Source organism: Varanus komodoensis, unplaced genomic scaffold (genome assembly GCF_004798865.1).
Source record: "Varanus komodoensis strain SLA01 unplaced genomic scaffold, ASM479886v1 scaffold7_1, whole genome shotgun sequence".
Lineage (NCBI taxonomy): Eukaryota > Metazoa > Chordata > Lepidosauria > Squamata > Varanidae > Varanus > Varanus komodoensis.
In genome coordinates, this window is record NW_025336479.1 from 12,100,238 (window position 1) to 12,128,217 (window position 27,980).

At 44.7% G+C, this 27,980-nt stretch overlaps 1 protein-coding gene across 3 annotated transcripts in view; it reads left to right on the top strand.

The window, feature by feature from the left end:
• Positions 1–22,731, top strand: part of PRKACA (protein kinase cAMP-activated catalytic subunit alpha) — a 66,491-nt gene extending 43,760 nt beyond the window's left edge. For all 3 annotated transcript variants that reach the window (XM_044453587.1, XM_044453586.1, XM_044453588.1), the window contains exons 2-10: positions 8,582–8,643; positions 11,818–11,946; positions 12,043–12,141; positions 14,483–14,565; positions 15,324–15,450; positions 15,994–16,089; positions 16,265–16,387; positions 19,110–19,274; positions 20,547–22,731. In XM_044453587.1, coding sequence (XP_044309522.1) covers positions 8,582–8,643; positions 11,818–11,946; positions 12,043–12,141; positions 14,483–14,565; positions 15,324–15,450; positions 15,994–16,089; positions 16,265–16,387; positions 19,110–19,274; positions 20,547–20,672 — 1,010 coding nt within the window. In that variant the 3' untranslated portion in view covers positions 20,673–22,731. The remainder of the gene's footprint in view (positions 1–8,581; positions 8,644–11,817; positions 11,947–12,042; positions 12,142–14,482; positions 14,566–15,323; positions 15,451–15,993; positions 16,090–16,264; positions 16,388–19,109; positions 19,275–20,546) is intronic.
• Positions 22,732–27,980: the final 5,249 nt, after the last annotated feature.

Here is a 27,980-nt window from a genome sequence, read left to right on the forward strand (position 1 = left end):
ACTGCAGTCCTGGATGTCATCATATTTCCTGGGAGCACCTCTTCGTTCCATTCCACTGAAGGAGAAAGGGGACCTAAATGTACTAGGAGTCAGGCAGGCTGTATGTGTCCAGCGATTTTGCATATGGTTGAAGGCTGTTGAGCCATGGAATATTGATGAATATTGAGCAGAGAGAGAGACGTGCCATGAGCATAAAAGAACCCCTGCCCAAGGTGTGTGGTAATGAAGAGTTTGGGTTCAAAACTGGTGGCCAAGCCCTCATCCCAGGGGAGGGACTTCAACTTTCCTGATATTAGTTGGGAGATGCACTTGGTGGCAGCAGCTAAGTCCTGATGCTTCCTAGAATATGGGGGAGGGTTTTTCACCCAGAGGGTTCAAAAGGCAATGGAGGGGGGGACACGACACATCCTAGACTTGGTTCTGACCAACAGGGAGGATCTGGTGGATGATGTGCAGATTAGGGGAGTTCTGGATGAGAGTGACCACTCCATCCTATGCTTTGAGATCAGGGGAACGGATCAAGATGACATATGAGAGATTGAGGGAACTGGGACTTTTCAGCCTGGCGAAGAGGAGACTGCAAGGGGATCTTCTAGCAACGTATAGGTGTGTGAGGAGATGTCATGTGGAGGAGGATCGTGACCTGTTCTTCGCTGCAGTGGAGTACAGGATGCATCCCTATGGGACAAAGGTTTTTGATTTATTTTTTGAATAAGTTTTATTCTTAATAGACCTTACAAAAAAGGAACTAAAAATTTAGTCATCAATCATCGAAAACATCAGACCTACTGGGTCAGCCCCTCACATTTTTTCTTTTTATGTTAAACTATAAACATGTTTAAATCTATGCGTAGTCCCGTTTCTCTAGCCAATAATAAAAAGAGTCCCAGGCTTGATAGAAGTCTGTATCTTCTTTCTCCTTCAGAGACAAAGTCAATCTGTCCATTTCGGCACAGTCCACGATCTTTTTTAGAATCAGTTTGTCAGTAGGTGGCTCTTCACTCTTCCAATGTTGGGCAAATGCAATCCTCGCCGCAGTAGTTACATGTAGAATCAAATACATTGCTTGTTTACCAACATCATCAGGTACAATGCCTAATAAGAAAACTTCAGGTTTAAATGTTAGAGGTTTTTGTAACATTTCCTCAAGCCATTTGTGTATTTTAATCCAATACTTTCTTGCCTTATCACTAATGTTGCTAATGTTACTTTAATATTTCTTTCCCACAGCTTTTGCCACTGTTCTAACTCAATATTATATCCAAAATTTTGTGCCCACATTATCATAGTTTCCTTAACCTGTTCATCTTCCATTCTCCTATCCAGGAGAAAGTTATACAGTCTTTTAATCATTTTCTCATCTGATTTAAGAATCACGTGGTCAAATGCTGTTAACTCCTTATAAAGGCCCGACATTCTATAGTCTTTAGCATATCTCGATTCCATTTGAACCTTGTGCCACCAAGAAATATTAATTCCTTGTTCTTGTATTTCTCGATTCAATTTCAATCCTCCATCATTATCCAAAATATCATCATATCTCACAATCGTATCAAAATTCAGTGCATTTGGATATACAAGAGCTTCCATAGGCAAAAGCCATCTTGGTAATTTAGTATACAGTTTTATCTTTAACTTTTCCCACACCGACATTAATGATTTCCTAATATAATTATTTAAGAAACAACCATGTACTTTACACTTATCATACCACATATAAGTGTGCCAACTCATTTGCAAATCAAGATACAAAATTCTATTATTTCTTAGTTACCCATTCTTTTAGCCACGTTAAAACAGAAGCTTGATAATACAACATCCAGTCAGGAAGACCAAACCCCCATTCCCTTAAACCTCCTGGAGGATTTTTAATTTAATCCTTGGTTTCTTCTTTTTCCATATAAATCTTGAGATTCGGTTTTAAATTGTCAAAGAATTTTTTGTCAATTTTTATGGGAATCATTTGGAATAAAAAACAAAAGTTTTGGTAATATATTCATTTTAACCAGTGCTATTCTTCCCAACAAGGATAATTGCAAATTAGCCCATTTTTCCAGGTCACTCTTAATTTCCTTAAATAGTTTATCATAATTATCTTCTTTCAATGTAGTGCATTTAGCTGTAAGGAAAATTCCCAAATATTTAACCTTTTTAACAATTTGAAGACCTACCTATGGGACAAAGTTCAAGGAACCAGGTTTCAGGTTGGATGTTAGGAAGTACTTCCTGATGGTTAGGACCCGTAGAATGAGCTTCCAAGAGAGGTGGTTGAGGCCCCATCAGTGAAGGTGTGCAAGAATAGGCTGGACATGCACATGGTAGGAATGTCATGAGCGGAGCTGGCTGGAGCCAGGGGGCAGACTAGATGGCCCTTAAGGCCCTTTCTGACTTGCTTTGTTTCTATGTTTCTATCCTCAGCCATTTAGTGTTCTGTAGTGTAAGGGGAGAATGTTTCAGGCAGGCTGGAAAACAATGTGAGGTCCAAACAGTCCTCCAAGCCTCCTGTTACAGGCTGGCTGGAACCCTCAACAGGAGTTCTCCTGGTAGAAGCAGGAAACACACTGAAACATTTTGTGGCTTATTCTTCATAATGTTATCACTGTCCGTGACACCAGCATAACATAAGCACCAAACATGGATCCCTAGTTCAAGGAGCTTGCAATCTACATCTTGATTATGATGGAGGAATGGGAGCAAAGTGAGGGACAGGAGATGAATATAAATGAAAGAATGAATTCATGCTCAGGCTTTGCTGATGATCTCTAAGTTGCTGTTAGGCTTGACAAAGCCCAGAGGATGATTGCAGTGCCTTCATGGATGCTTTATCTGGTGCCCAAAGGGATAAGTGACAATCCCAAGAATCTGTGCCAGAGCAGGACTGAATCCTAATGCTTGGAACCAAGATCTTTGGACACTTTTAGACTTAGAATGATTTTCTCTATATGCTAAAACAACTGAATGAAGTGAAAACTAGTAAGTGTGGCAGGAGGTAAGGGATGTGGCAGAGGGCTGAAGTTAAGGTCAAACCCATTATTTGTCTCCTCCTGCCCCACAACATGCTCTTGCAGAATGGGACCAGCTTGTTCGGGTCAGTGAGAGTCTTTCAGAAGGGAGACCTGCGTTTGTAAAGCCTGGAGAAAATCATTCCAGGCTGTGGATAATGTGACCACAATGGTGCTTTATATAGGGCTGTAATAGAGGGGAGCAGAGAAAAGGCCGTAGCTTAGTAAAGTTTTAGAATGCAAGAAGCTCCAGGTTCAAGTTATGACATTTTCTCCCTGGAGAACCACTGCAAGTCTGTGTGGATGGTACTGAGCTAGAAGGTCTCCCTGGAATGATATAAAGCAGGTTCCCTGGTTTCACTAGTTAGAAAACGTGTAAGATGCGTGTACCAGCATGGAAGTCTGTAATTGCCCAGCATCCAAATAATTGTTTGAAACAAACCATGGTACAAAAGTTCATAAAATGTTGAGGCTTTGGTGGGGAGGATGAAGGGAATAGGGACAGAGCTTGTTAGATTTGAGGGGAAAAGGCTGCCTGAATATTCTTGCATTGGAGATATAGTGTGGGGGAGTGCACTGGTTCTAAAACATCCTTTTAAAAAATTCACAAAATAGTGTGAGTGTTTCTTCAAAGGCACTCTTCAGGCTGGATGATTTGGAAACACTGCAGAATGGCAGATGAGATTCAAAGTGAGCAAGTGCATAGTGTTCCACATTAGGACAAAAAATGCCTAACTCTGTGCATACATTGATGGGATCTAAATTAGCTGTCACTACTGAGAGTGGGGACTTAGGGTCATAGTAGAAAGCACACTGACGTCAGCTCAGTGTGCTGCCGCAGTGGAAAAAGGCAAATCTGATACTGGGAATTACTATGAAAGTGCCTGAAAATGAAACTCTGAGGATACCATTATAAACTTCTGGTGTGCCTACAGTTAATGTACCATATGCAATTCTAGTGGCCTGATTTTGAAAAGGATAGCATGCAAAGGGAGAAAGTACAGAAATGGGTGGCTGAAATGTTTGGGACGATGGAACCTGCTTTGAAGAAAGGCATAGAGTTTACTCTTACTTAGATAGTTTATAACATTATTATGATTCAAAGACAGAGGAGAGAGCCAATTTCTCTTCCACAACATCAAGACTTGAGGCCATCCAGTAATTTGACAGGCTGTAAGTATAGGACAAATGAAAGTAAGCACTGCTTCATGTCATACACAATCAACCTAAAGAATCTGGTGCTGCAGGGAGTTTGGATAGTCACTGACACAATGACTTTAAAATGGAATTAGACCATCCATGGAAGATCAAACTGTCAATGACTGCAGGAAGCCATGATGTGCAGGGACAGTATATCTCTGCTCAGGAGAAAGTAGAGGTGAAATGCCAGGGGATGGAGGCTGTGTTCCTCTCCGTTGTGAATTTTCCAGGGGTATCTGGCCAAACTCTGTTGGAGGCAGAATACTGGATTAGATGGACCTGTAGTTCAATGTTGCAAGGCAGTCTTGACACAGTTATGTTGCAAACGATGCCCAGTGGGAGAAAGGTACAGGCAGTGCCACACATTTCTGGAGTCCATGCATGTGTCATCTGGAGGGAGAAACTTGCTTTCCCAGGTACAAGTGTATCCATGCTTTCTCACTGGGTTGGAGAAGAGTGCATCAGGTTTACTACAAGGGTAGGAAACTTGGTATCTTTCAGATGTAAGTCTTCCTGGTCCAAGTTCAACACTCCCCACTATGCCACATTAATTTTCCTGCTGCAGTCTGAAAACTAGGAAACATGGTAGTTGTACCACAAAAGGACAGCCTTGAGGAGAGATGGGAGTCCAGTGAGTAACAAACTTTATTTAGCATACGAATTGTGCAGAAAGTCCTCTCAACTACTAAATGGGCTTTCAGCCTGTGAAGGAATGTCTCTTAACACAGTTTTAAGGCAGTGTCTTCAAGTGAGTTTCCCTTGTAAACTGGGTGGGAAAGTCTAGTTTAGAAATGAACAGCTAGTCACTGATGAACCTGAGCTGTAGGGCAATCTTATTCTACCTGTGGTAGCCCATGTAAATTTTACAAAGTTTTCCTTACTGTTTCCCTTGTAAGAAAAATAAACTTCAGCACTTCAGCATTGCATCCACATGTCTCTGTTTTTGCATGCAAATGCATCCTTTTGTATGCAGAGCTATAGCTGAGATTTTTATGCTCCATAACTTGGAAGGCATTGCAGTGAGGTAGCATATGGATCAGTATGGAGCCAGAAGAAATGTGAGAGGCTCATTTTTGCCCCAGAATGAACTTCCAGGCCCCTAAATGCCTGAGTCTAGGAACAAAATAGCTGCTGAAGATACCATATTAGTCCCTCTTGGGTCTAGATAGAGAGAGAGTAGATGGTGAAAATTCAATTTGAGGCTCTTGGCATAATGGCTGGCTACTAGAGTTGGGTGTCCAATTAGACCCCTGTGCTCACTCTGCCATTAAGGCCAGTGATGCTTCATCCTCGTCTGAAGTTCCTCATGGCCTAGGCAAGAGGTTGGTATGCTGGAGATGGGTGGTGGGGAGAGACTGCAGATCTTCTTGGAGGCCGCATGCAGGCCCAGCATCGTGCTGACATGGCCTCAGCAGGGAGCACCGCATGCCGGGTTTCCCTTATGCAGCATCAGAGCTCTCCCTCCAGGGTTGGAAAGAGGCTAGGCTTTGCGCAGGAAGGTGTAAGCTGGTGGTGCTCTGTAAGTAATATGGATGAAGCCAGAGACAAAGGAAAAGTAGGTCAGACAGGCTGAGCTGCAGCTCGGCGTCTGCTTGCGTGCATGTCTCAGGGAAATCCAGTGGCTCTGTGCTGCAGTGGGAAGGTACTGGGCGGGAGGACTGTTGCAAGAGCATCCCTCTGCCAGGCCTGGCAGTTCTCCCTCTCAGAGGCACCTGTCCTGTGGGAAGGAGGAGCCGGGTGTCTTGGAGCTTGATTTCTGCGAAGTAACTTGTTTAAGGGGCTCCTGGTTGTCCTTCCTTTTAGATATCATGCTGGAAGAAGCTGCTGCTCTGTGATTGTGGGGAAGAGCTGAAAGAGCCTTTCTGCATGGTCTCAGAGGCTGTCTGAGCTCCAGGTTCCTTGCTAGCTGAGGAGAATGGCAAGGGGGGTGGCAGCCGGGGTCCCTTGAACTCCTTTCAAGCCGTGTTTCTGTGGCTGGTAGTGAATTCCCCCTCCCACCCCTACAGCTTTAGCTGAGAAGTGGCTGTGTAGCCTGCTTGCTTTAAACAAGCATATGCTACATATGGCCCTAATGGAAGAGGGATTGACAGAAGGCCCTTGAGGCCTTTCTTTTTAGGGTTATTGAGCAGAAGCCAGGCAACCCCCTGCAAAGCAGGAGTTCTGTTCACAATCTGCAAGTAATGGCATGTGCTTCCCCCATTGCAGTGTTGGGCAGTTCGGGCAGAGGAGTGAGATTCATGAAGTACTGAACATTGCAGAATATTGCAGAAGTAGAGGGGCTTCTCTCTTGCATTTCGTCGTTCTTTTTTCCCTGTGGAAGTATCAATGTGCTGTAGCAGACTTTGTCTCCCCCGTCAAAGTTGTATTTTCCCTCATGATAGTCATAGCTAGAAATTGTCTTATCTAAGGCAGTCATGCCTGGGTGGGTGTTCGTATGTGTAGCTGCATTTGAGTTTTCAGGCTGAAATTCGGTAGGCTCTTGGGTTCAATAGCCACTTTTTTTGGCGTACCTTCTAGAATCTACTTTGTAATACTGCTTGGTCCCATCTTGTGGCTTTTGCAGGTCGGTTTTTGCAACTTGCATCACACACAGGTGGAAGTATTTGTCTGCCTTCTGTCCCTTGAATATGCCAGAGCAGGAAGAGATTGCTCCTAGATATGCATAAGCCTCAATCCCTGTAGGGGTGAGCAAGTTCAGCAGGTCTGAGGGCCAGTTTGCCACCCCCAGAACCCACCACAGGCAACACATACCCCCCCCCTCCCGAAATCGCTGTGGCTGCCAAAGTACATTTGAAATTTGTAAACAGTAAGCACACTCCTAAGTTCCATGGAAGTGCAAAACTGCATTAAAAATGGTGCTTACTCCTTGTGATCCTTTTTACTGCAGGGGTGGGCAGTTTGTGATGCTTCAGATGTTTTGGCTTATGGCTCCCATCCGCTCTAGCTAGCATAGCTAATGGTACGAGAAGGTGTGAGCTGTGGGTCAAATCATCTTTGTGTCCAAAAATTGTGCACCCCCATTTTAATATGAAAAAGCAACTTTTTTGTTGCCATCGCCAAAGCCTCAGCAGCAGTGACTGGGCCGGAGAAAACAGAAAAGAGGCTGCAAGGCCTGCAGGCATCCCAGAGCCCACATGTTGTTGCCTCTTGCACTGGAGACCTGGCTTGGTTCCATCCAGTCTTGTGCACATCATAGTACTCTGGGTGTGGTATGCAGAGACCAACCCACTGGCCGCTCCTTTCAACATACTGATCACCACTGGGTTGATTTTGCATTCAGGGTGACCTTGGGAGACCTTTAAACATTGCCCCAGCTGCTTTTCCATGAGCAGTTCAGGCATGGCAGCAGAGTGCTTAAAAGAGCCTCTGAGTCTCGAATGATTCCGCTCTTCCCAGCATCTAGTGACGACAAGTGTTGGCTGAGATCCAGAAGGGTCAGTGCATGCCCAGATTTTTCTTAGAACTTAATTCTTGGAAGGTGCCCCACAACTCATAAGTTCCAAAAATAAGTTTGGGGATCTGGCATGAAGAACCTTCTTAAAAGGGAAATGCTGCCCAAATGTGCATTGTCCAATCTTTTCAGGGATTGGATAGCCTCTGGTTTGAACTCTGTGCAGCCCCTTCTGAGAAGGAAAATTGGAGAGGAAACCTACTTTTTGCAAACAGGATATGTACTCTCCCCTGAAACTCGGTGCCAAGTTGTTCATTTTATTTATGCATCTTGTCCTCAGTCCCTCCCTATCTGTGGGGCACCTTACATGGCCTTGTAATGAGGAGCATGGCAAGGGAGAGGAGTGGGTTCCTGGCTTCCTTTCCCAAGCATTTACCCAGCACCTGCTCTAGTTGAGTGGCAGTGGTTCCAGTATGGCCTGAGGCTACATGCAGCATGCAGATGTTGCGCATGTTGGCCCCCAAAGCAAGCAGCCCTCTGACATGCCCAAAGCTGAGTTGCCATGATCTACAGAAAGGCTGATTAGCTGCTGCAGCCTCCGTTCTGGCTGAGGGGCACCAGTGGTAGCCCAGACTCCCCAGGTAGCTGTCTGTTATACATGTGGCCTCCGGCTGGCAGTTGGTCATTGCTGATCGAGAGCCTCATGGCTGAGCCCAGGGCAAGACCTGCTGCGTCTGCTTTCTACCCTCCAGGAAATGCTTGCTGCAAAGTGTTGATTGCCCCTTCTGGCCTTTGTGTTGGGCAGAGTCCCCCCATTCCTGGCCATTCATCAAATACGTCATTCAAATGAATGCAAGGTGGCAGGGTTGAGAGGGACTCTTGCTTCCCAGCAAAGCTTTTGAGTCCAAAAAAGTGTGTGGCAGGTTGGATGCGCAGGCATAATTTTCTCTTATTAACATAGTTTCTTGCTGCCTCTGCTTGCTTACAGTGAAGGAGTTTCTTGCCAAAGCCAAAGAAGAGTTCCTCAAGAAATGGGAGAACCCAGCTCAGGTACGTTGACATTTTCACACTCGTGGGATTTTTTTCCCCTCCACCTGTTGATTCTGCATGGTGTCCTGTGTCCTGATGCTCTTGTTTGAAGCCCTTAGATCCAATGTGATAGCAGCACTGGGTGTGCAAATGCAAGCAGCCATTATGTGGGACTCCATGCACCAGTCTTGCATATAAATCAACTTGTCAGAGAACCCTGGCAATGTGTGTAGTGCTGCATACCATAGAAACCAGTGCCTTGGTTTATACAGATGTGTGGAATGCTGTGTAGTTATGTGCTTTGTTTCTACATTTTAAACATAACCAGTATCATTTTAAATGAGGCCTCAGAGGGCCTGGTTAAACCTTTCCTCTCAAGGCCAGTGACACCAAAGACAAAAGTCTTGATGCTAAATCGCCCTGTTGAGGAAATAGGACAGATGTCTCAGTCCCTTTTTATTCTTATGGCTGCCCCTCTTGTGGAAGTGATTTGAAGATTGATTGTACCAAGGGGTGCAAGAGGCAATGAGGTGACCAGGCTGGAAACATGGAACAGCTTGAGTGAAGGATAGTTAGCTCTGGGCTAGGCCCTCTTTTACTTGTGCAGTTCTAGGATTGTTTGTAAGATGTATTTGACAGGAAGAACCATCAAGGTATGCCAGGCTAGAAGCTACTTTAACTAGGAGCATATAGGAAAGAACTGTCCCAGTTATTCAAACCTGTAAACTGTGCCCCATTTTACAGGGAAGATTCCAAGCCCTCAAACCATCACTTACCCTCCTAGGCCTTAGCAGGTCATGTTATAAGCAGCCAAATGCAGTGTATCTTCCCCCTGTTACATACACACAAATAGCTGACTGAGGTAAGCACTATTTTCTTTCCTGCAGTATTGGTGCGTGCCTGGCTGCTCCACTCACAGATCCAATGCTTTACCTTTTCAGTAAATCACTCCCATGAGGTACTTGCCAAAATAGCTGCTCCAGAACCATAAAAAGGCTAATGAAATTGGCTCTCAAATTTGGATGCTGCAGTTGCTTGAGCTACCCCTTCTTTTGTCCCTTATCTATAATGTCATGCCCAAAGGTGATGTTACATGTCATAATGTTGTGCACTAATGCAATTTTGGAGCTGGTACTCTTTCCGCCAGGCTCTCAAGCTTGAGCCATAGTTACTAGGTTCCAGTTTGTTATGGCTGCAGTTATACAACGTGCTAAGCCACCCTACAGATAAGTCTCGTGGTGCAGGTTGTTGGCGAAACAACCCATGGTGTGCCTGACTGATGATTGTACCCGTTGCAGCTTTTTGTCTTCCTCCTTTGCCCTTGATCCTCCAGCCAGTATCCCAGCACCCTTCAGGACAGAACCCATCTAGTCTTTTCCCTGCTCTGATCACTTCCACTTCTCATTCACTGCTGTTTTTTGGTGGTTGTGGGAGTTCAGAGACTCAAGATGCAATCATGGCCATTAAGCAAAAAAGAGCTTCTGAAAATTGTGTGTGTGTGGTTTGTCATTTTATTGTCGGTCTTTTACAAGTGCACAGTTAAAGGAGAAAAAAGTAGTGAAAATAGGTGCATGGGGGCAGGGGAGCAGGACAATAGCTCCTCCTTGGCAGTGTGATACTCTGGCTTCTAAGTATTTGGGCTGAGCCTTCTCCACCACCTTTCCAACTCTTCGCTGATTCTCCAGAAAACTCCCCCTCTTCTTGTCTCTGTTTACTCCTCTGTATTTACTACCCTGCTCTTAAGCTGGTGCAGATTCTTTCTCCATTTCCCAGCCATTAAATTTGTATAGGTTTCCCAGTCCAAAAAATGTGCAAATATTCCCAACAGTTAAAACAAACAAACCCCAAACCCCCTTACAGGGGTCAGAACAGAGCCAGCGGGACAGCAGCACCAACAATGCCTACGTCTCCTTCCACAGGCCCCTATTCACTCCCTCCCGTACAGCCACCTTCTCGAGGTTTTTAGAACGGTCAAACAGCTGCAGTAGCCATAGCAGCAAGTGCAAGAAAAGGAAGCCACAAAATATCTCCCACTTCTAGGCTAGCTGGAGACTCAGAAGGGTTGAAACGTGGAAGATACAGCAACATGGCAGTTCAGTACTTAACACTGAGCAGATTAAGTGTCTGCTGTCTGAGGTGTGTTCTTTCCCTGCATTTTTCTCCTTCACTGGCATTTTTCAATTGACAGCTAGGCAATTGGCCCCTGGCAACTGTGAGCAAATTAGTCAAATACAGGCCTAGCTTGTCAGCTTCCTTGTATGTTGCCTAATCATCCCAGGTGCTCCCTTTGACAGCTGAAACATACAAGGAAATTGACCAGGAAAGATTACATATATTGGACAGCTTTAAGAGTGAATGTTTGTACTGTGAAAGACTGACAGCAACAACAGCCGCAGCAGCAGCAGCAGCAATAATGCAAACACATCTGTGCATTTTGGGGACTGAAAAAGTACTTTTTTAAATAAGGTGGCAAACCAGCAACAGTCACTTCAGAGTGTCACCTGGGCAGAGGGGTTGTCACTGGTGGTAGCAAATGCAAGATTGCAAAGAGTGGCTCTCTAGCTGATCCCTCTCAACCCATGATGAAATTGAACTGCTGGATTCAGACAACACAAAACCCATTGTGGATCGAACAACCCCTAGCACGAGCCATGGGTTGTAGGGGTGAGGTGCATATTACCAAAGAATAAGCCACTCTGTGACTAGTTGCCCACAATGGATATTCATGCTGCACAAACCCAGAGTTATGAGTGTTGCTGTTATTGCTGTCATATGGCGTGGATGGAGAAGCTCTGGCTCATGAGCCAAATCCATTGACAAATGTCCCTTTTCGTCCATTGAATTACTTTCTCTTGCTGCCAAGAGGCTGGAGCATTGAATGCCTTTCTCTGTAAAAACTCTTGCCTTTTGCACCCTCTGGTGGTGAAAATGAAACTGTGTCTCGCCGCTAAGAAGCCTGTTGATGGCAACTGCAACTTTCAGGATGAAGGGCTGCCACTCCACAGGGACGTTCCTCTTTGAGGACAGTTGCTGCTTTAACATGGCAGGGAAGGACATGATGCTGCCTGCGAAGGCTGGTCTCCTAGAGGAAACTGCTAGCCTGGCGTCTTGAGCTACCATCAGATCCCGAAACATGAAGGGCTTAGACTCATGTGTGAGACTGGTTTCTTCCTCTGCTTCCTTTCTTCTCTGCAGAACACGGCCAGCCTGGATCAGTTCGACCGGCTCAAGACCCTAGGTACAGGCTCGTTTGGGCGGGTGATGCTCGTGAAGCACAAGGAGACTGGGAATTACTTTGCCATGAAAATCCTTGACAAGCAGAAAGTGAGTCTAGCCATGCCAGTGAACGGTGTGTGCATCTATGCCAGGGGCTGTGGGGAAAAGTGTGCCTGACTGGCAGGCTGGCTTCCTGTCTTGCAGGTTGTTAAGCTGAAGCAGATTGAGCATACCCTCAATGAGAAGCGCATACTCCAGGCTGTGAATTTCCCATTCCTTGTCAGGCTAGAGTATTCTTTCAAGGTAGGTGGAGTCAAGCGTTACCTTTCTTCCCCGCATCCTCCCTCAAAGGAGTCTGATCCTCTGAATGCCTGTCACTCTGAAGTGATTGAAACTGTGCATGTGGACACAGCATGCCATCGGAGGTCCTCTATACTCGGAGAAACCAAGTTCCTTTATAGTGTGTCTTCAGATGTGTTGCTTTTCTAAAGCTTCAGCCTCCACAGAGGACAAGACTTCCCAGTTTGTGTTGCCTACCCTGCATGCATTCCCACACATGACAGAAAAGGTGCAAATCGGACAGATCCGTCCCAGGTGCTGGCTGTGCCTGCTGTAGCATTGAACCTTCTCTTGCAAGCTGTTACTTGTCAGGGAGAGGAGATTCCATCGCAGCAGCAAGGAGGTGGTGGCAAGGGTCAGGGGCAGAGACACTGCTCTGGGCAGCCATGAGCTGCTGCGTAGGCATTCCCTGCCTTCAGTATTTCCTGGTGTCTGTCAGGGTTTCTGGCTAGCTGAGTATCCCACATGGCAGACGTGCCAGCTGGTGGGATGCTTTCTGCTAACTAGCTGCTGCCTCTGTGGGCAGAGTGTACTTGCCTTTGGGAGTAGCCTGGGTGGGTGAGGAGGAATCGCCTGGGCCAGAACAACGTCGCCTGTGTCTCTCTCCCCTGCAACAGGCCCTTGAACCCCTGGGGTTTTGGGCCCACCTCTTTTCCAGCATGCATGCCAAGGGATGCCGCTGTTTCTCTCTGGGTTGACACAGACTTGAGAGTTAACTAAAATGTTTCTGTGGAGCATGGGGAAGAACTCTCCTTGAAAAAGGGCCAGCCTTGGGGAGAAGCCCTTTCCACTTGACCTGGCATCTGCTGTGTTTCATGAGAAGAATCCACATTGCAATGAAATGTGTTAGAAAAGTACTTTCTGGCAGTAGTACAACTTCTTGCAAGTATGTGAGTGGGCAGTATGAGAACAGGGAAATCCTAAGAAAGGAGCTGCCATAGTGAGCATGTAAGTATGGGCTAAGAAGACAATTGTGCTGTTCCCAAGACTTGGCCATTTAGATAAGCTCTAGATCAGTGTTTCTGGAAGCTTTAGTTAACCACAGTTACAGGGAAAGAATATCAAAAGCCATTAGGCCTTGCCTATTGTCAGGAAGGTTAAAACCATTAAACACCCACGCACACACCCCTGCTTTTGAGGAAGTAGGCATGTTTTTGCAGCCTTTGTGACTGTAACCTGAAACCTTCTCTGTTTTGTGACTGTAACTTGAGACCATCTCTGTTTGAGGCCTTGCCCAGCTTTCCAGCAATATCCCCTTCATAGTTTTTCTGCATTATTGCAGTCTTTGAAAATAAAATGTCAACAGATTATAAATTTGCAATCGCAATAAAATCTGAACAAATAAATCCATGCTACCTATCTTACATAGTTTATTTCAATTATAGAACCTGGGAATGAGAAACTGTGTCCTAACTCTAAATAGATATTTACTCAGCAGTAAGTCACCCTGATGTTAATGGAACTTGCTTCAGAGTATGTCTTGTTAGGATTATAATTTTAGTGTTAGGTACCTGACAATGCATGTAGTTAATCCCATTGGTGGTAGGTGTAATGCATGGAGCTGCTGCTAGAAGATGCAACCTGTGTTAGTAACTTAAGAATTGGCTTCTTTGGTGACATTTTAAAGCAATGCCCTTGTCATGGCAGGAAGGGCCCTTTTATGGAACATAAAACAAAGCCCAAAACCCTTTCTGCTGTTAAGAGCACTTTTGTGTCAAGCAAGCAGCTTGAACTTTGTGCAAAATATGATGTCCGTCCATCATTTTCGATGAGGACCTTGACATCTAATGTGCAAAATATACTGTGCAGATGAATAGGGACAAGACAAGAAGGTAATGTTCATCCACATGTACATTCATATTTTAAAGAACTCAGAATCATTCAGGACAGGTCAATAGTGTAGATGAGCCATGGGCAAAGGAAGCAATAAGAGGATTGAGGCAAGGTGGGATGCTAGCCTTTGGAAAGGAGCAGCATCTTTACATCTGAAACAGTGGATCCTTAGCCACCTCTGGTCCAAGGAACACTGTAATGTTTTCAAATTAAATACCTATTTTTTGTTAAATGAAATTTGAAGGATAGTGAATTCTGTGCAAGATATGGAAACTTTTACTGGCACCCATATTCTTTTTCTAGAGTAAACCTGTGGATCTGTAGAATGTACTTGCACAGGCTTGAGCAGAATGAGGTGGTGTAATCCTTTTGTAAAGAAATAGGGGAGCTGCAGCTTAGAACATGACAGGGTGGAGGTGGGAGCAATGCAGGGGTTGCCGTGGCTCTTAGTTGTTTCTGCACTTGCTTACAGGATAACTCGAATCTGTACATGGTGATGGAATACATCCCAGGTGGTGAGATGTTCTCCCACCTACGACGGATTGGCAGGTTCAGGTGAGTGTGCTCTTCCATCACTGGGTGGATGGGTTGATGCTCTGTTTGCTCTGAGTTGTGGGGACTCAGAAACTGTGTGTGGGGTTTCCTGTCTTTGTGTGCCAGCTGGGTTAGAGTTGGGAAGGGGATTTCTGGTTTCTCTTATCCTGTGCTTCAGACAGGGCTGGGTAACAGCTTGTGGCCCTCTAGATGTTCGGCCGTGACCCCTACCCTTGGGTGTGCTGGCTAGTGCTTTGAGGGGAGATGTAGGCCAAAACATGTGGAAGGCCTCAAGTCACCTACCCCTTGCTTAAGGTCACGGGGGGGTAACCTTGCAGTTTCAGCATACTATACTCCTGGCGGTCGCATTTGCTTTAACATTTATACTCGTGCTCCTGAACTTACAGGAACAGCTTCGTGCTTTCAGAGTTCAGTGACAAGGCCGTAAGTTCCTGACGTTTCTCAGTAACACTTACGGATAGGCAGGCAGGCCAGCTTCACGAGACCATAGGGGCTGCACACTTTTCACCAAGGGTCTATTGTACGGCGCCTTGGGTATAGAGGGAGAGTGTCAGAGCAAGAGCTTCTGCATCTTTTTAGCCCAGAGTTGCCCTCCATGGGAAACAGAGGAAGTGATGGGCTAAGTTCTAGTGGAAGACTGAAGGTCCTATTGGACACACAGGGATGCCAGAATCATTGGCATCATGGGAAAAAGTGAAGGGGAAGCCTAACTGATGCTGTTTGACAATTGTGTATGGAAATGCCCTTCTCTTCTCCAGTGAACCTCATGCCCGGTTCTACGCCGCTCAGATTGTACTGACTTTTGAGTACCTGCACTCACTAGATCTCATCTACCGCGACTTGAAGCCTGAGAATCTCCTCATTGACCAGCAGGGCTACATTGAGGTATTGCTGTTTCCATGCAGGCCATGAGGTCCTGCTGTCCAGCACTGTCAGAGCTCCGGCCCTTGTCAGTATGCGCAGGCATACAGTGTCTTTCCCTAAACATCTGAAACGATTAGCATGTTTAGGAATGACTAAATTTTGCCAAGCATAATTAACTTCGTATGAAAATGATGGAACTGCCAAAAGCAATTGAGGGGGCATTTCTTTCTGTCATTTGTGTTCAGCTAACAGGAAATGTGCCAACAAAAGAACTAAAACAAAACAAAAACCATTCGTGTGCCTGGTTAACTGAGTGCATTCCAAAGAACCAGATGTTACACTTTTCCTGCCCCTGGAAAATACGCATGTTCAGAAAATATTGCAGTTATTGGTACTTGCTTTTAGAAAAAGACATTTTCCTTTGAAGAGCAAATCTAGACTTTTCCTTCCACTTCTATGCCTAAATAGCATCTCTGCCCATGCCGAGCTTTTGGCTAGGATGCTTCGCCACCACTGCCTTTGTACTGCTGACAAGCCACATCCTTTTCCCCCCCTTATCTCCAGGTGACAGATTTTGGCTTTGCCAAGCGAGTGAAAGGCCGAACATGGACCCTCTGTGGGACTCCAGAATATCTGGCTCCTGAAATAATTCTGAGCAAGGTGAGTTGCCTGTACCCAGAAACAAGGTTCTGCACTTTGATCGGCCATGGAGGAGGCCCATCTCCATTTCTCCGACTTGCACAATCCTCAGCTATTTCTTCAACTCCTTTTTGCTTCATACTTAAGTGCCACTTGTGCTTGCTGTTTGTAAACCGAGCCTGTCTTCCTGTTGCAGGGATATAACAAAGCTGTGGACTGGTGGGCCCTGGGTGTCCTCATCTATGAAATGGCAGCTGGCTATCCCCCATTCTTCGCAGACCAGCCCATTCAAATCTATGAGAAAATTGTCTCCGGGAAGGTAATGCTTCAACAGAGAGGCTTGCATGTGAGGTATAGGATGTTGTACCCATAGGAGAAACACTCAGCCCTTGATTTGAGGGGCATGGGAGAAGCTGCCAATCTCTGTATTTCATACAATTTTGTTGTAGAATGCATCCACTCCTAATGTTCAGTGAAGCATGGGCATGCCCTTTACCCACCAGGAGAATAAATGACTTGAAATAAATTCTACAGGCCAAGTGGAATACAGGCTTTCTGGAAGTAGAATTCCAGCATGGATCCAAATGGAATGCCAAGCCTGTATCTGTGATCCTCTATGCATAAGTGGTTCCTGGAAAAAACAGAATAGTCTTAGGCCAGAAAGTTGAGTCTTTGCATGATCAGACAAGGGCAAGGTAGAGATGGCCTGCTGAGGATGGAAAGCTAAGTAGGGTAAAACCAGGGAAGGGGCAGGTGTGCAACTAATGATTGCTGTAACTGTAAAGCTGTGACTTACCAAATCTCAACTGCCAGTTTTGTGGCCACATTGCATCTAGAGCTCTTTCTCCTCTTCCCCCACTCCAGCTACTTCCCCAAAGAATTTCCAGAGAACCATACTTGAAGACTTTGATTTCTCACACTAGGTGCTATTTGAGTCAAGAGATTAGTTACTGAGCTGCACTGATCCTTCCTTTTTTCATCAGCTGTTAAGCCTAAGGGCTGGTTGGGCCTATCCAGACGAACCACCATGGCTTGCTGTGAGCCACAGTGTGTGCTGGGCACAGTCTGCATAATCGCTGCCAGCTGTGCTTTCTGAACTGGGGCAGCATGGCTTGTTGTAGGGCTAAGCTACCTTTCAGTAACTCTCCAGCAGCCCATTGTAAATAATTACTAAAGCATCATAGTGAAAAGCTTAGGATTTTGGTCAGTTTTGCTTCTCAGAAAGAAACTGATCTGGTTTCAGACCTTTGTAAGGAGGGCTTTGGTTCCCAGCTTAGCGAAGCAAACTGTAAAGTTATGCTTGAGGATTAAAAATTGACAGTCAGGATGTCAGTACAACACCCTCTTCCAGTGGAATGGGTGCTGATTAGCCAAAGGAAAGGGTTGGATCTTTCTGTAAGGCAATATTACATGTCCTGCTTAAAAAAAAGAAATGGAATTTGTTTTGTTGGTTTGTTTTTGCTTTGTTCATCCATTGATTAAATCCCACTTTTTTTCCAGCTGTTATGACATACATAATCCTCCATAGACTCAGTGATGCCAAACATCATATTTGTTCTTGATGGATTAATTATGCTATGTACAATTTCCAGTTTTAAGTTAACCCTGATTCACAAGTGTACACAAATACAGGGCACGTCTACACTGCAAACTTAAAGATGTCTTAAAATTGATATATTATTTTCCACCGCCCCTCCAAGTAAACATATGGGCTCTCCCTGGGAGATCCTCATTGCCTCACAGAACTGCAATGCCTAACATTACTTGGGTGACAACCATGGCAGTTAAACTTCTTTTAAAAGCTGTAGATTAGCCAGGGACACAGCCCACTGTCACATTTCTAACCTAGTTTGTGATTCTTGCCAAATTGCTTCTAAAATTCCTCTTGGTACTTAAACAGTGGGATGTGGGGGCAACTTCAGGTGCACACACACAAGAGAATGTGTGTTTGTTTCCCCCTTTTAACAGCTTCGATGCCATCCCCTCCCTGATCAGTTTGGAATTTCAGTGTAGGAAGTTGCTCACTTACAAGAAGCTAACTCACCCATACGGCATACGTTATGCCTGCTTTACACCTTAGCTGACTTCAAGACAAAACCTGCACTGAAGAGGGACGCCAACCTCTGCAAGTTCACAATATGTTGAATAAACTATGTTGCTCACAGGCATTATGCAAATAGTTATTTGATCTGCAAAATCAGTTAAATTTAATTTAAGACACTTTTTCAGCCTAATACAGAAATCAGCACATTGCCATTTGTTGACAATGTTGGGAATTCTGTCCTAATTAAAATAGAGCAGGTTTGTGGGGTCTTTTCTGTTGTGGTGGTTCTTGTTTTAGAAGAACCCAAGCTTCCCCAAGTGCAAAAAATAACCATTACAATTAAAGAATTCTCAATCCAGGCATGGCTGCGTTTGACTGTCAGAACTGAATGCAGCTCACATTCCTTCCACATAAAAGTCACCTCCTGACTGTCCCCCAGCTGTCTTCTTTGCAGCAGGAAAATATTGGGGGGTATCACTTTATTGCTTTTGTTAAGTGATGTAGAGTCAGAAAGTCTTGCTGATCTACAGTCCGAGTAATTTACCTGCAGATTGCAATCTACTTTCTCACTGTCCCTGAATGGTAGCTGGAAATGGAGGATTAGTATCCTTAAGATATATTGGTGGGTTGTAAGTACTTGAGATGGTGGTTTTGAAAAAAAGAAAACTATGTCTTCTGTTCATCACTAAAGGCCTTTCTTGTGCTCCTGTTGTGTCGAGAGTGTTCAGTGAAAGCCTTTTGTATCTTTCTCTCTTGAACCCTTAAGAGCCAGTAGTTCTTAAAAGAATAACATCTAGAATTTGGGGGGACTACAAGATGTGTTTGATCGCCAACCTGGGATCCCAATTTTGAAGCAAATATTGCAGTTGTAGACATGCAGTGAATTGGTAATTTTGGCTATAGAGCGTAATGAATCTCACTACTTGACCTCTTCCTGCGGCTCTTATATTTCTGCTAAGGCCAGAAAGATTAACCTGCTGTTGACTTTCACATCCAGGTTCGTTTCCCATCTCACTTCAGCTCAGACCTGAAGGATCTCTTGCGTAACTTGCTCCAGGTAGACCTCACCAAACGCTTTGGCAACCTCAAAAATGGAGTCAATGACATCAAGAACCACAAGTGGTTTGCTACCACTGATTGGATTGCTATCTACCAACGGAAGGCAAGTAGCAGTGCTGCAGGGTACCTGGCTGATCGCAGCAGGTTCTTGCACTCTCCTCCAAAGCAAGTTTTATACATTTTCTTGCCAGACAATTATTGCCAAATGCCTGCATAGGAACCTCGTACTGTTACTTACGCACATGTATTTGTTTATTGATCCATGAAGTCCTCAGCAACAAATGTGGCTTCACTGCATGTCACAAAGGGGGCATAAACAGTCCGTTCCCCACACACAAATTATGTCTGTTAGAGAAAAAACATACATAAAGTAAACATTAGTAAATGCTATAGGCAGCCTTCCTCAACCTGCTGCCCTCCAGAGGTTTTAGACTACAACTTCCAACATTCTTGACTTGCTAACTGGGGCTGCTGGGAATTGAAGTCCAAAACATCTGAAGGGAATAAGATTGGGGAAAATTGCAATAATTAGCAATATATAATGTTGGAGCCAATCTTGTGGTGCTCAGTTATAGGACCAATTCCACTGCTGCATCTGGGCTGATAATTAGTAGCAATTAAATACATCAGACCAGTCCTTTATGAACTGGAACATTTCAGATATGCTGCAGCATTTATTAATAGCATCAGGATGCTAAAATCTCCTCAGCTAGTATGTTGCATCCCATGTTGCATCCCAAGAGGGCTGAGATCAGGAATGTCTTTTGCATGGAACAGGACAGGAATGTGTAATATACCAAACATGATCATTCTAGTAGTCAGTCTTAGTTCTTCCCCACACCTACTACAAATAGTTTGGCTGAGTTGCAAACATTCTGGAGATGAAGGAGGTTGAGATTTGGGCTCCTGAACCAGAAGCAGCAAGTGATATTTCTGGTTGAATCCACTTGTGCTTAGTGGGAAGGTGGCCAAGCCACAGGGAGAGAAGAAGTTGGGCCCTGTTCCCATTGGGATTAGGCCCAATTCAGGGCCAAACTAGACATGCATGTGCTTCTTTATAGGTAAAAGAGCAAGCACATATTTAATAAACATGCGCAAGCTGAGTTTAGCCCTTTGAACGTGGGAGCTACTGAGACAGGCTGGCACAGAGCTTATGTTGCTCTGATTGCTAAGGGGATGGACTGAGTTGTTTGCTTTCATGATGATCCCTGCATCACCTACCCACTTTTTAAAAAACTTTCAGTTGCAAAGGGGCCTAGATAGATAACCGGGCAGGAAGGGCAGTTTCACAGTTAACAGTGTAACTGACTTTCTCCTATAAACGCATGGAGGCATGACCCATACTAACCCCTCTCTTTTACCCTCCCCTCTTCAGGTGGAAGCTCCCTTTATACCAAAGTGCAAAGGCCCCGGCGACACAAGCAACTTTGATGACTACGAAGAAGAGGAGATCCGGGTGTCCATCACTGAAAAGTGCGCCAAGGAGTTTTCAGAATTTTAGGGCCAGCCCCCCCCCCCCCCCCGCTTTGTGTGCCCATGAAAGGAAGGGCTGGATTTGATCAGTCCCAAGGGCCAGAGTTCCTTGCCTATAGGTTAATTTTGGGAGGTGGGAGAGTGTTGGGGTTCACCTGGATCAGTTTGGGCAGAAGAGAGAAGGGGGAGTTCATTTTGAAGCTGTGGAAAAGGCAGTATTCTGAGTGCCATCTATCCAGCTCCCACCGCAAGCTACAAGGTGGCTCCCAGCCACTCTCAGGCAGGTTTTAAACAAATTCCCTTCCTCCTCACACTGACTCCAACCCATACACAAATCCTAATCGGACAGTCTTCTCCTGGTTTATTGGTGGCTTTTTCTTTTTCCTTTTTGTCTTTTTCGTCTTTTTTTTTTTTTAGGGGAAAGGGGATATTTTGCAATTCATCACCACCTATAAAAGTTTGGTTTATGGGGCATTGCAAAAGATTCTGGAAGTGGGGAGGGTATGAATTAAACACATCCACACAGCACTTTGGTGTTTAGACCAGCACTGAATGGGTTAATGGCCCAACTTTCTCACCTCCCCTGTGGGACAACCCCTGTACTTTTATCAATATTTCCCCTGGCTCCTTTTATTAACTTTAAAGAAAACGTTTAAAGAAATAGTTGACTGGCTTTAAAAAAAAAAAGGTTTTTAACAGTCTAGGTGGGACAGTGCTTTTATATGCTCTGTTTCCAGCACAGTTAAATTCAGCGGAATTTTAACTCTGTACAAACAGCTGAGTTTTAGCATGAATAATTTGTTTTTGGTCTTTTTTTTTTTTTGGGTGGATAGAAAGACACTTTATTTCCAATCTTTGTCCCCTGTTTTTGGGAAAGTGGGAGGCAATAATTCTTACACCTGCAGGAGGGGGGCAGTGACTGGTTGCCAGCTGGAGCAAGAGTAGTAAGAGAAAGAATCCTGTCTGAATTTGTCTGTCTTAAATGTGCACACACCCTTTCTCTTGCGCCTCACCTTCCCCAGACCCGCCATACCCCACCCCACTCCCAGGCATTCAGAATGCCTCTTAAGCTCAGCTTCACTGCTTCAGACAACCTGAGTGGAGGAGAAGCAAGCAGGTTCTAGTCCACCCTGTGAAACATCAGAATCTAGACAGTTGCCACTGTTCAGAGGGGTTCATTCCTCTTGGTAATAACTGTCGGGAAGGGGCAAAGTATGTATAGAATTGAGAGCTGCTGGTGAGGTCCACTGACTGCATCGGATGCCACCAGCCCCAGCCCAAACTTCCAACTTCTGCTTTGCTGATCCAAGGGTGTTTTCAGTCCATGGGTGAAAACTCCATTTCTCCAATCCTGAAGGGCTCCACCCACCTGCTCTGTATATGTGTGAAAATGACAAGAGGTGGGTAGCTATCTAACCCTGATGTAAAGGAGTTGAAGTTTGAAAACAGAAGTTCTGGACAGACTTGGGCAAGGTGGTGCAGTGCTGACAACGGAGAAAACCATTTTAATCTGCAGTTCCAGTGGGAAATGAGAGGTGGCACTTGTCTTTTTTTCTGAGACATGGATGCAGAGGGAGCTGTGGCTCAAAAGGGTGTGGAGGGGAGGGCAGCTTGTTTTCCTCCCTGAAATTGTTCTGGCTCTTCCCCTCTCCTTTCCAGTGCAATGCCTCTTTGTGTTCTGTCTTCACCTACCCCACTCCAAACACACACTTTCTATATGCGCCAGTTTAGTTTCTTCTGTTCTCTTTCCATGACTGGGGAGCAGAGCAGGCTTCTTTAGACTGATAGACGAATTATATAACACATTCAGAAGCGCTGTCAGGAGCAGACAAGCTTTGCTTGTTGCTCCAACTCCTCATCATTCTCTTCCCACCAAGAAGCTCATCAGCCCCCTCTGTGTTGGGTTGGGGAGAGGGGGAGTTAAGTACCCACCCACTCCCTGCCTTGGGGCAGGGGGAACACTTCTATGTAATCCAACAAGACTTGTTTCACTGAGAAAACAACCCTACTTCCTCTTTAACAGTGTGCTTTGTTGTAAACATATTTGAAACTATTACCAATAAAGTTTTGTTTAAAAAAAATTGAAATTCACTTCCTGAAATATGGCATGTGATGGGTAAGGATGGTGGGGAGGAGAAGAAAAGGGAGGGATAAAATGAAAAGGATGCTTGAGTAATTAAATAGTTGGGCTTTCAAAATGGCAGGTGTAAAGAATGACACTGGATAGCAACAAGTTACAGAATATAATTTCCTTAGGAGGTAGTATCTGCACTTACATTGTACAATGGCATTGTCCATAGAAACAACCAGCCCAAAGTGGGTATTTTCTGCACACAGTTTGTCAACTGGCTGACATGCCTTGGAGGCATATGGATTTGGATGCAAAATGTTCTACATAAGAAAAGCCTTCTTGAATCAGACAATTGGTCCATCTGGTCTAGCACTCTGCCCAAGTTCAAATGGTGGCAAACCAGCTGCTCACAGGATCCCTTAAGCAGAATGGGTACCAGAGTCCCTCCTACACAGGCTCCCCTGCAACTGCTGTATGTTGGTGTGCTCTCATAGTGGAGGTAACACATAGCCAGCAAGGCTAGTAGCCACTGATAGTCTTCATGAATTTGTCCAATCCCCCTTTCAAGCCACCCAGATTGGTGGCCATCACTACTTCCCGTGGCAGTGAATTCCATCCTTTAAATATGTACTGTGCTACGAAGCACATCCTTTATCAGTCCTGAATCTCCTGCCAGTCAGCTTCATGGGATGACCCCAAGTTCCAGTATTATAGCAGAGGAAGAAAACTGTCTGTCTCTCCATTTTCTCCATACATAATTTTAAGTGCTTCTATCATGTCTCCCCATTTTTCTAAACTAAACAATTGCAACTGCTGTCACCCTTCTTCATATGAGAGTTGCACCAATCCCTTCATCATTTAAATCATTGGAAACTGTCAATGTAACATGCTAGCTCTTTTAAAACAACTAGCCAGATTTTCAATGCCGATGAAAGTATTGTGGGTATTTTTCTGTGTATGTGAACACACAGATTTTCCTTTTTTATGGTGTTGGGATCCTGGGAGCATTTGGAGGATGGAAAAGTAAGATTATAAAATGGTTGTGGAAGTAGGGTCATTTGTCATTTGCTCCAAGTTTGCATTAACAGTCCAGATTTGCCAGATTCCCTAGGCTTGTATGTTGTTTTTTTCATGCAGCATAGTAAAGAAAGATCCTTCCCAATTCATGACAAAAGAACACACTTTTTGTCTATACAGGAAATAAAGGTAGTGTCCTGATCAAGTAATATAATGTACTTATGGTATGGTACAATGTCTCCTATTGCAAATTGAGTCCCATGCAAGGCCATCAAGGGCTGGGCAAACTGAGTAGAAACCACTTCCAAGGCAAAAGAGATGTTCAGGTATCCTTTAATAAGTCAACCATTGGTAGCATAAGCTGGTTATTGAAGAAGGGCTTGATCCTGGCTAAAAAAGTGAGAGTGGCGGGGGGGGGGGTTCTGTCTAAAGATTATTAGGATTGAACCCTTATTCACCAAAGATACTGTTGTATTGCATGTGGCCTTTGGGATTTTCATCTCTGGTTGTAGCTGACAGACCCTTATTTCCAGCAATGCATATGCCAACTACAATTAACATAGATATCAGTGCATTTTTCTTAGTCTAAATTTTGGTTGCCTTGAAAAAGTTTGTTTTAATATTACAAAGAATTAATTGGCTTGACTAGCTCAGGTTCTAGAGTGTTTTGTCATGCTGCTACAGACTTCTTCCTTACAACTCAGGCACTTCTAATTTTACTGCAACTAGCTTTCATGTCAGCTCTGTTCAAACAAAGTGGAATGAGGTGCACTGGAAAGCTGAGATGAACTACCTCTTTTGAGAGTGGAAATTCTACACAAATCAAGGACTAAGGGGCTAAGAAATGCAACTGTGAATTCTGAAGCACGTTGGCTACTTACTCAGTTCACATTAAAATAAGGCTTCTCAGAGAAGGCTGGGTAAGACTTGAGGTTGACATTCTTAGATTCTTTACTTAGAATAGAAATGATTTCAAGAAGATTGCTAGAAGGGAACAATTCTCAGAATTATGATTTTTTGAAGGGCAGACAAACTAAAGCAGATATGCTGAAGTTACAGAGCAAAGAATTTGACCACAGTAATCAGTATCTCATAGGCCTACCCACTGCTACTAACTGCTGTGGAAGAACTCTGCTTATGGAAGATACCACTGTCCAATTTATGAGGATTCTTTCTGAAACCCCACCCCATTCAGAAGGTTTCCCTGACCCGCAGTGAAGCATTTTCAGGAGGTAGCAGAGTAACTGTGAGGAGTTATGTCTGAATCTAGATCCAGTCCATAAAGTTTTATGTGCACAGGCATATAGATTTAAGAATTCCATGGAATGCTGCATTCTGCTCATCCTTCCATTTAAGATGTTTGGAAATATTTTATTTGCTTGCTAACCAGTACTGGGGTCCTTGAACAAAGCATTTTAAAGTCTCCAAATGAGAAACTTAGATTGCAGGAGCATTTTTGCTACTTTTTAAAAGCAATTGCCTTTGATCTCTCATAGAGTACACGTTTTGGTTTGGAAGGGGTATGTAGTTCAATCTATCAAAAATTTTATAGTAAAAGATGTGTTGGTGGATTTCAAAAACAAGGCAAGTATCCAAAGTATGTAGTTTATTTCCATCTTTGAAAGGAGAAGGGTGCAGGGGAAAATGGTTGGACAGCAGATCACTCCAGACCACTTCCTGTCACTGACTCAGCTTCTAAACATGGTAATATTACTTCCCTTTCCTATGGTTCCATTATTAATAGCGGGGGTGGATCAGAGCCACCATTGTACACAAACCCTATACCCACTAAAGTTACAAAAGCTCAACTCAGAGTTGACTGCAAATTCAGGCATTGGGTTGTATGGTGTTGGCGAACATTTTCTGAATTAGGATTTGTCCTAAGATGGCACACAATCATGTTGTCATAATCTGATATTATTATATTGGAACCAATTTACTCACTTGGTCATAATGTTGTATTTCTAACCACCCTAATTCATAGTAACAATTGCCAAGAGTGCTATGTTATTGTTGTGCCTAATTTACCAAAATCAAGTAGGAGGACATACTGTAGGCTTCTTCAAGTGTTACCAAGTTCAAATAACTGCCTTTCCTTCACCTTGATCTTACTGCTAATACTGGCAAAATGCAATTAATTACAATGGTGGTGGTTTCTTTGTTTACTGCAATGAACTCTGCTGTAGTTCAGTGGATTTCTGCACTGTGAATCCCTCTTTGAGAACTAAGTTGACTCCTGTTAGGTAGCTGTGCTAGAATAGTTGGTCAAGCTAGAGCAGCCTCCCCCAACCTGATGACCTCCAGATGTATTGGACTGCAGCTCCTATCATCCCCAACCGGCAAGGCCATGGCGGGGGGGGGGGAACACATGGAGGAAGCTCTACTAGAGTGATGAAACAATGTGTACCTCTAAAACTTCATCACTGTACAGGGTACGGTACAGCAATTTACTTGTGGAGAAATCAACTATCAACATTTAAGAGTTAAGAGGATAAATAAGGTCATTTGAGACCATCAAGACATTTTATCTATCTATCTATCTATCTATCTATTTATTTAAACTGGTTAATGATGATTATCTTTGCTGGTGATTTCCACACATGGCCAGTTGCTGGTACACTGTATTGACTAGTCTTGGGCAAGTCCTGTCTTGGGTAAAGTTGCCTCCAGCGACTGTTCTTGGGTGTCCTGAAAAGGCTGACCACATTGTTAATAAGTGAAATAACCATTACTTTCACTTCCAGGGAGTTTTTACATTTTGGGTGCCTTCTCTTCTGTTTCAGAAGCAAAACAACCGGCCTATCCTTGATTCTATCCTTGATTGACCAGAGCGGAATTGCTGTTGTGACTCAGGAAGCAAAAGGCCAGAAATGAGCCAGCCCGGAATAATATTCTGTGGAACACAGCTTTGGAAAGGGAGAAGGGACATATCTGAAACTTAGCCACACAAGGCTTCAGGTGACTGCAAAGTAATTACATCAACAACACCTCAGCCCTCTCCTTTGCTAGCTGGTGGGATAGATATTTGATGCAGGAAACAGAAGCAATGACTTTATTATGGGCAGCTATGATTTCACTTTTCAGGTCCAATGAACCTTATTCTGTGTGCACACATGCGCATGCATGCATACATGCGCAGGAGATAAAATCCAAGAACTACCATTAATTCCTTACCCAGATTGAAACAGGTAGGAACATCCTTCCTTTGATCATACAAAGGGAGCAGCAGCTTCTGTTGTTACCTATCGAATCATACATCTGGTCCTCTGCCAAAACGAGTAATCAAAGTGCAACATATTCAGCAAAGTGAGGGCCTCCCTTCTAACATTTCTAGAAAGTGAGGGCCAGCTCTACAGGAGGGTACATTGGACAGTATGACTTTTAAGGCAGACTTCTCCTGTTCAGGGTGTCAACTAAAAGCCATGCAGCTTCACCCTCGTCTATTGACAGGGTAGCAAGTTCTACTTACCTTCAGTAGCGCTTGCTTATATCTGTAGAACAGCAAAGAATGGAAACATGAATGGTGTTAGATCAGGGCTGCAAAGGAAAATGGCATAGGAAGAGGAGGAGTGCTTGCGTCTGGGAGGAGGCACATTATTCTTTCTCTTTACGGTACGCTATATTCTGTATACGAACACAGAAGCCCGTTCGTATTTCAGCGCTCGCATTCATCTGCCCAGACAACAGCGACCAGCGCACAAGGACAAGCAGAACAACGGCCAGCCACTGGGACCACTACGGAAGAGTGTGGATAAGCACTTCTCCGGTTCCGAGCGGGATGACGGGTTTGCCGAATCGGCTCGTGTGCGGACTGGGGTGGGGGTGGGGCAAATGAATACGGGCGTGGGAAGAGAAAACGAACCATTGCAGAAAAACACTGGAAGCAAAACTTCAATTTCACTTTTCCACCAATGACTCCGGTGCAAACTCCTCCTATAAATGAAACAGACTTGGACCACCCACCCCCCCGCCCCGCCGCTGCCGACTTCTGACGGATCCGGCCAGAGAGCGCCCTTTCTGTTCGGCGCGGCTGCTGAGGGGACAGCGAGAATTTTCCTGCTCCACCTTAAGCCGCCAAGTGTAGGGAGGCTACGGGAGGCAACAGCGCCTCCTTAAGCGGCTGCGGGTCCCGCTCGGGCGGTGGTGGAGGCGGCGGCGCGTGCGGCTGGGGGAAGGGGAGGGAGGAGCTCGCGCTGCCCGGACCAGCCCGCGCGCCGCCACCGCCGCCGCCGCCGCCGCTTCCAGCAG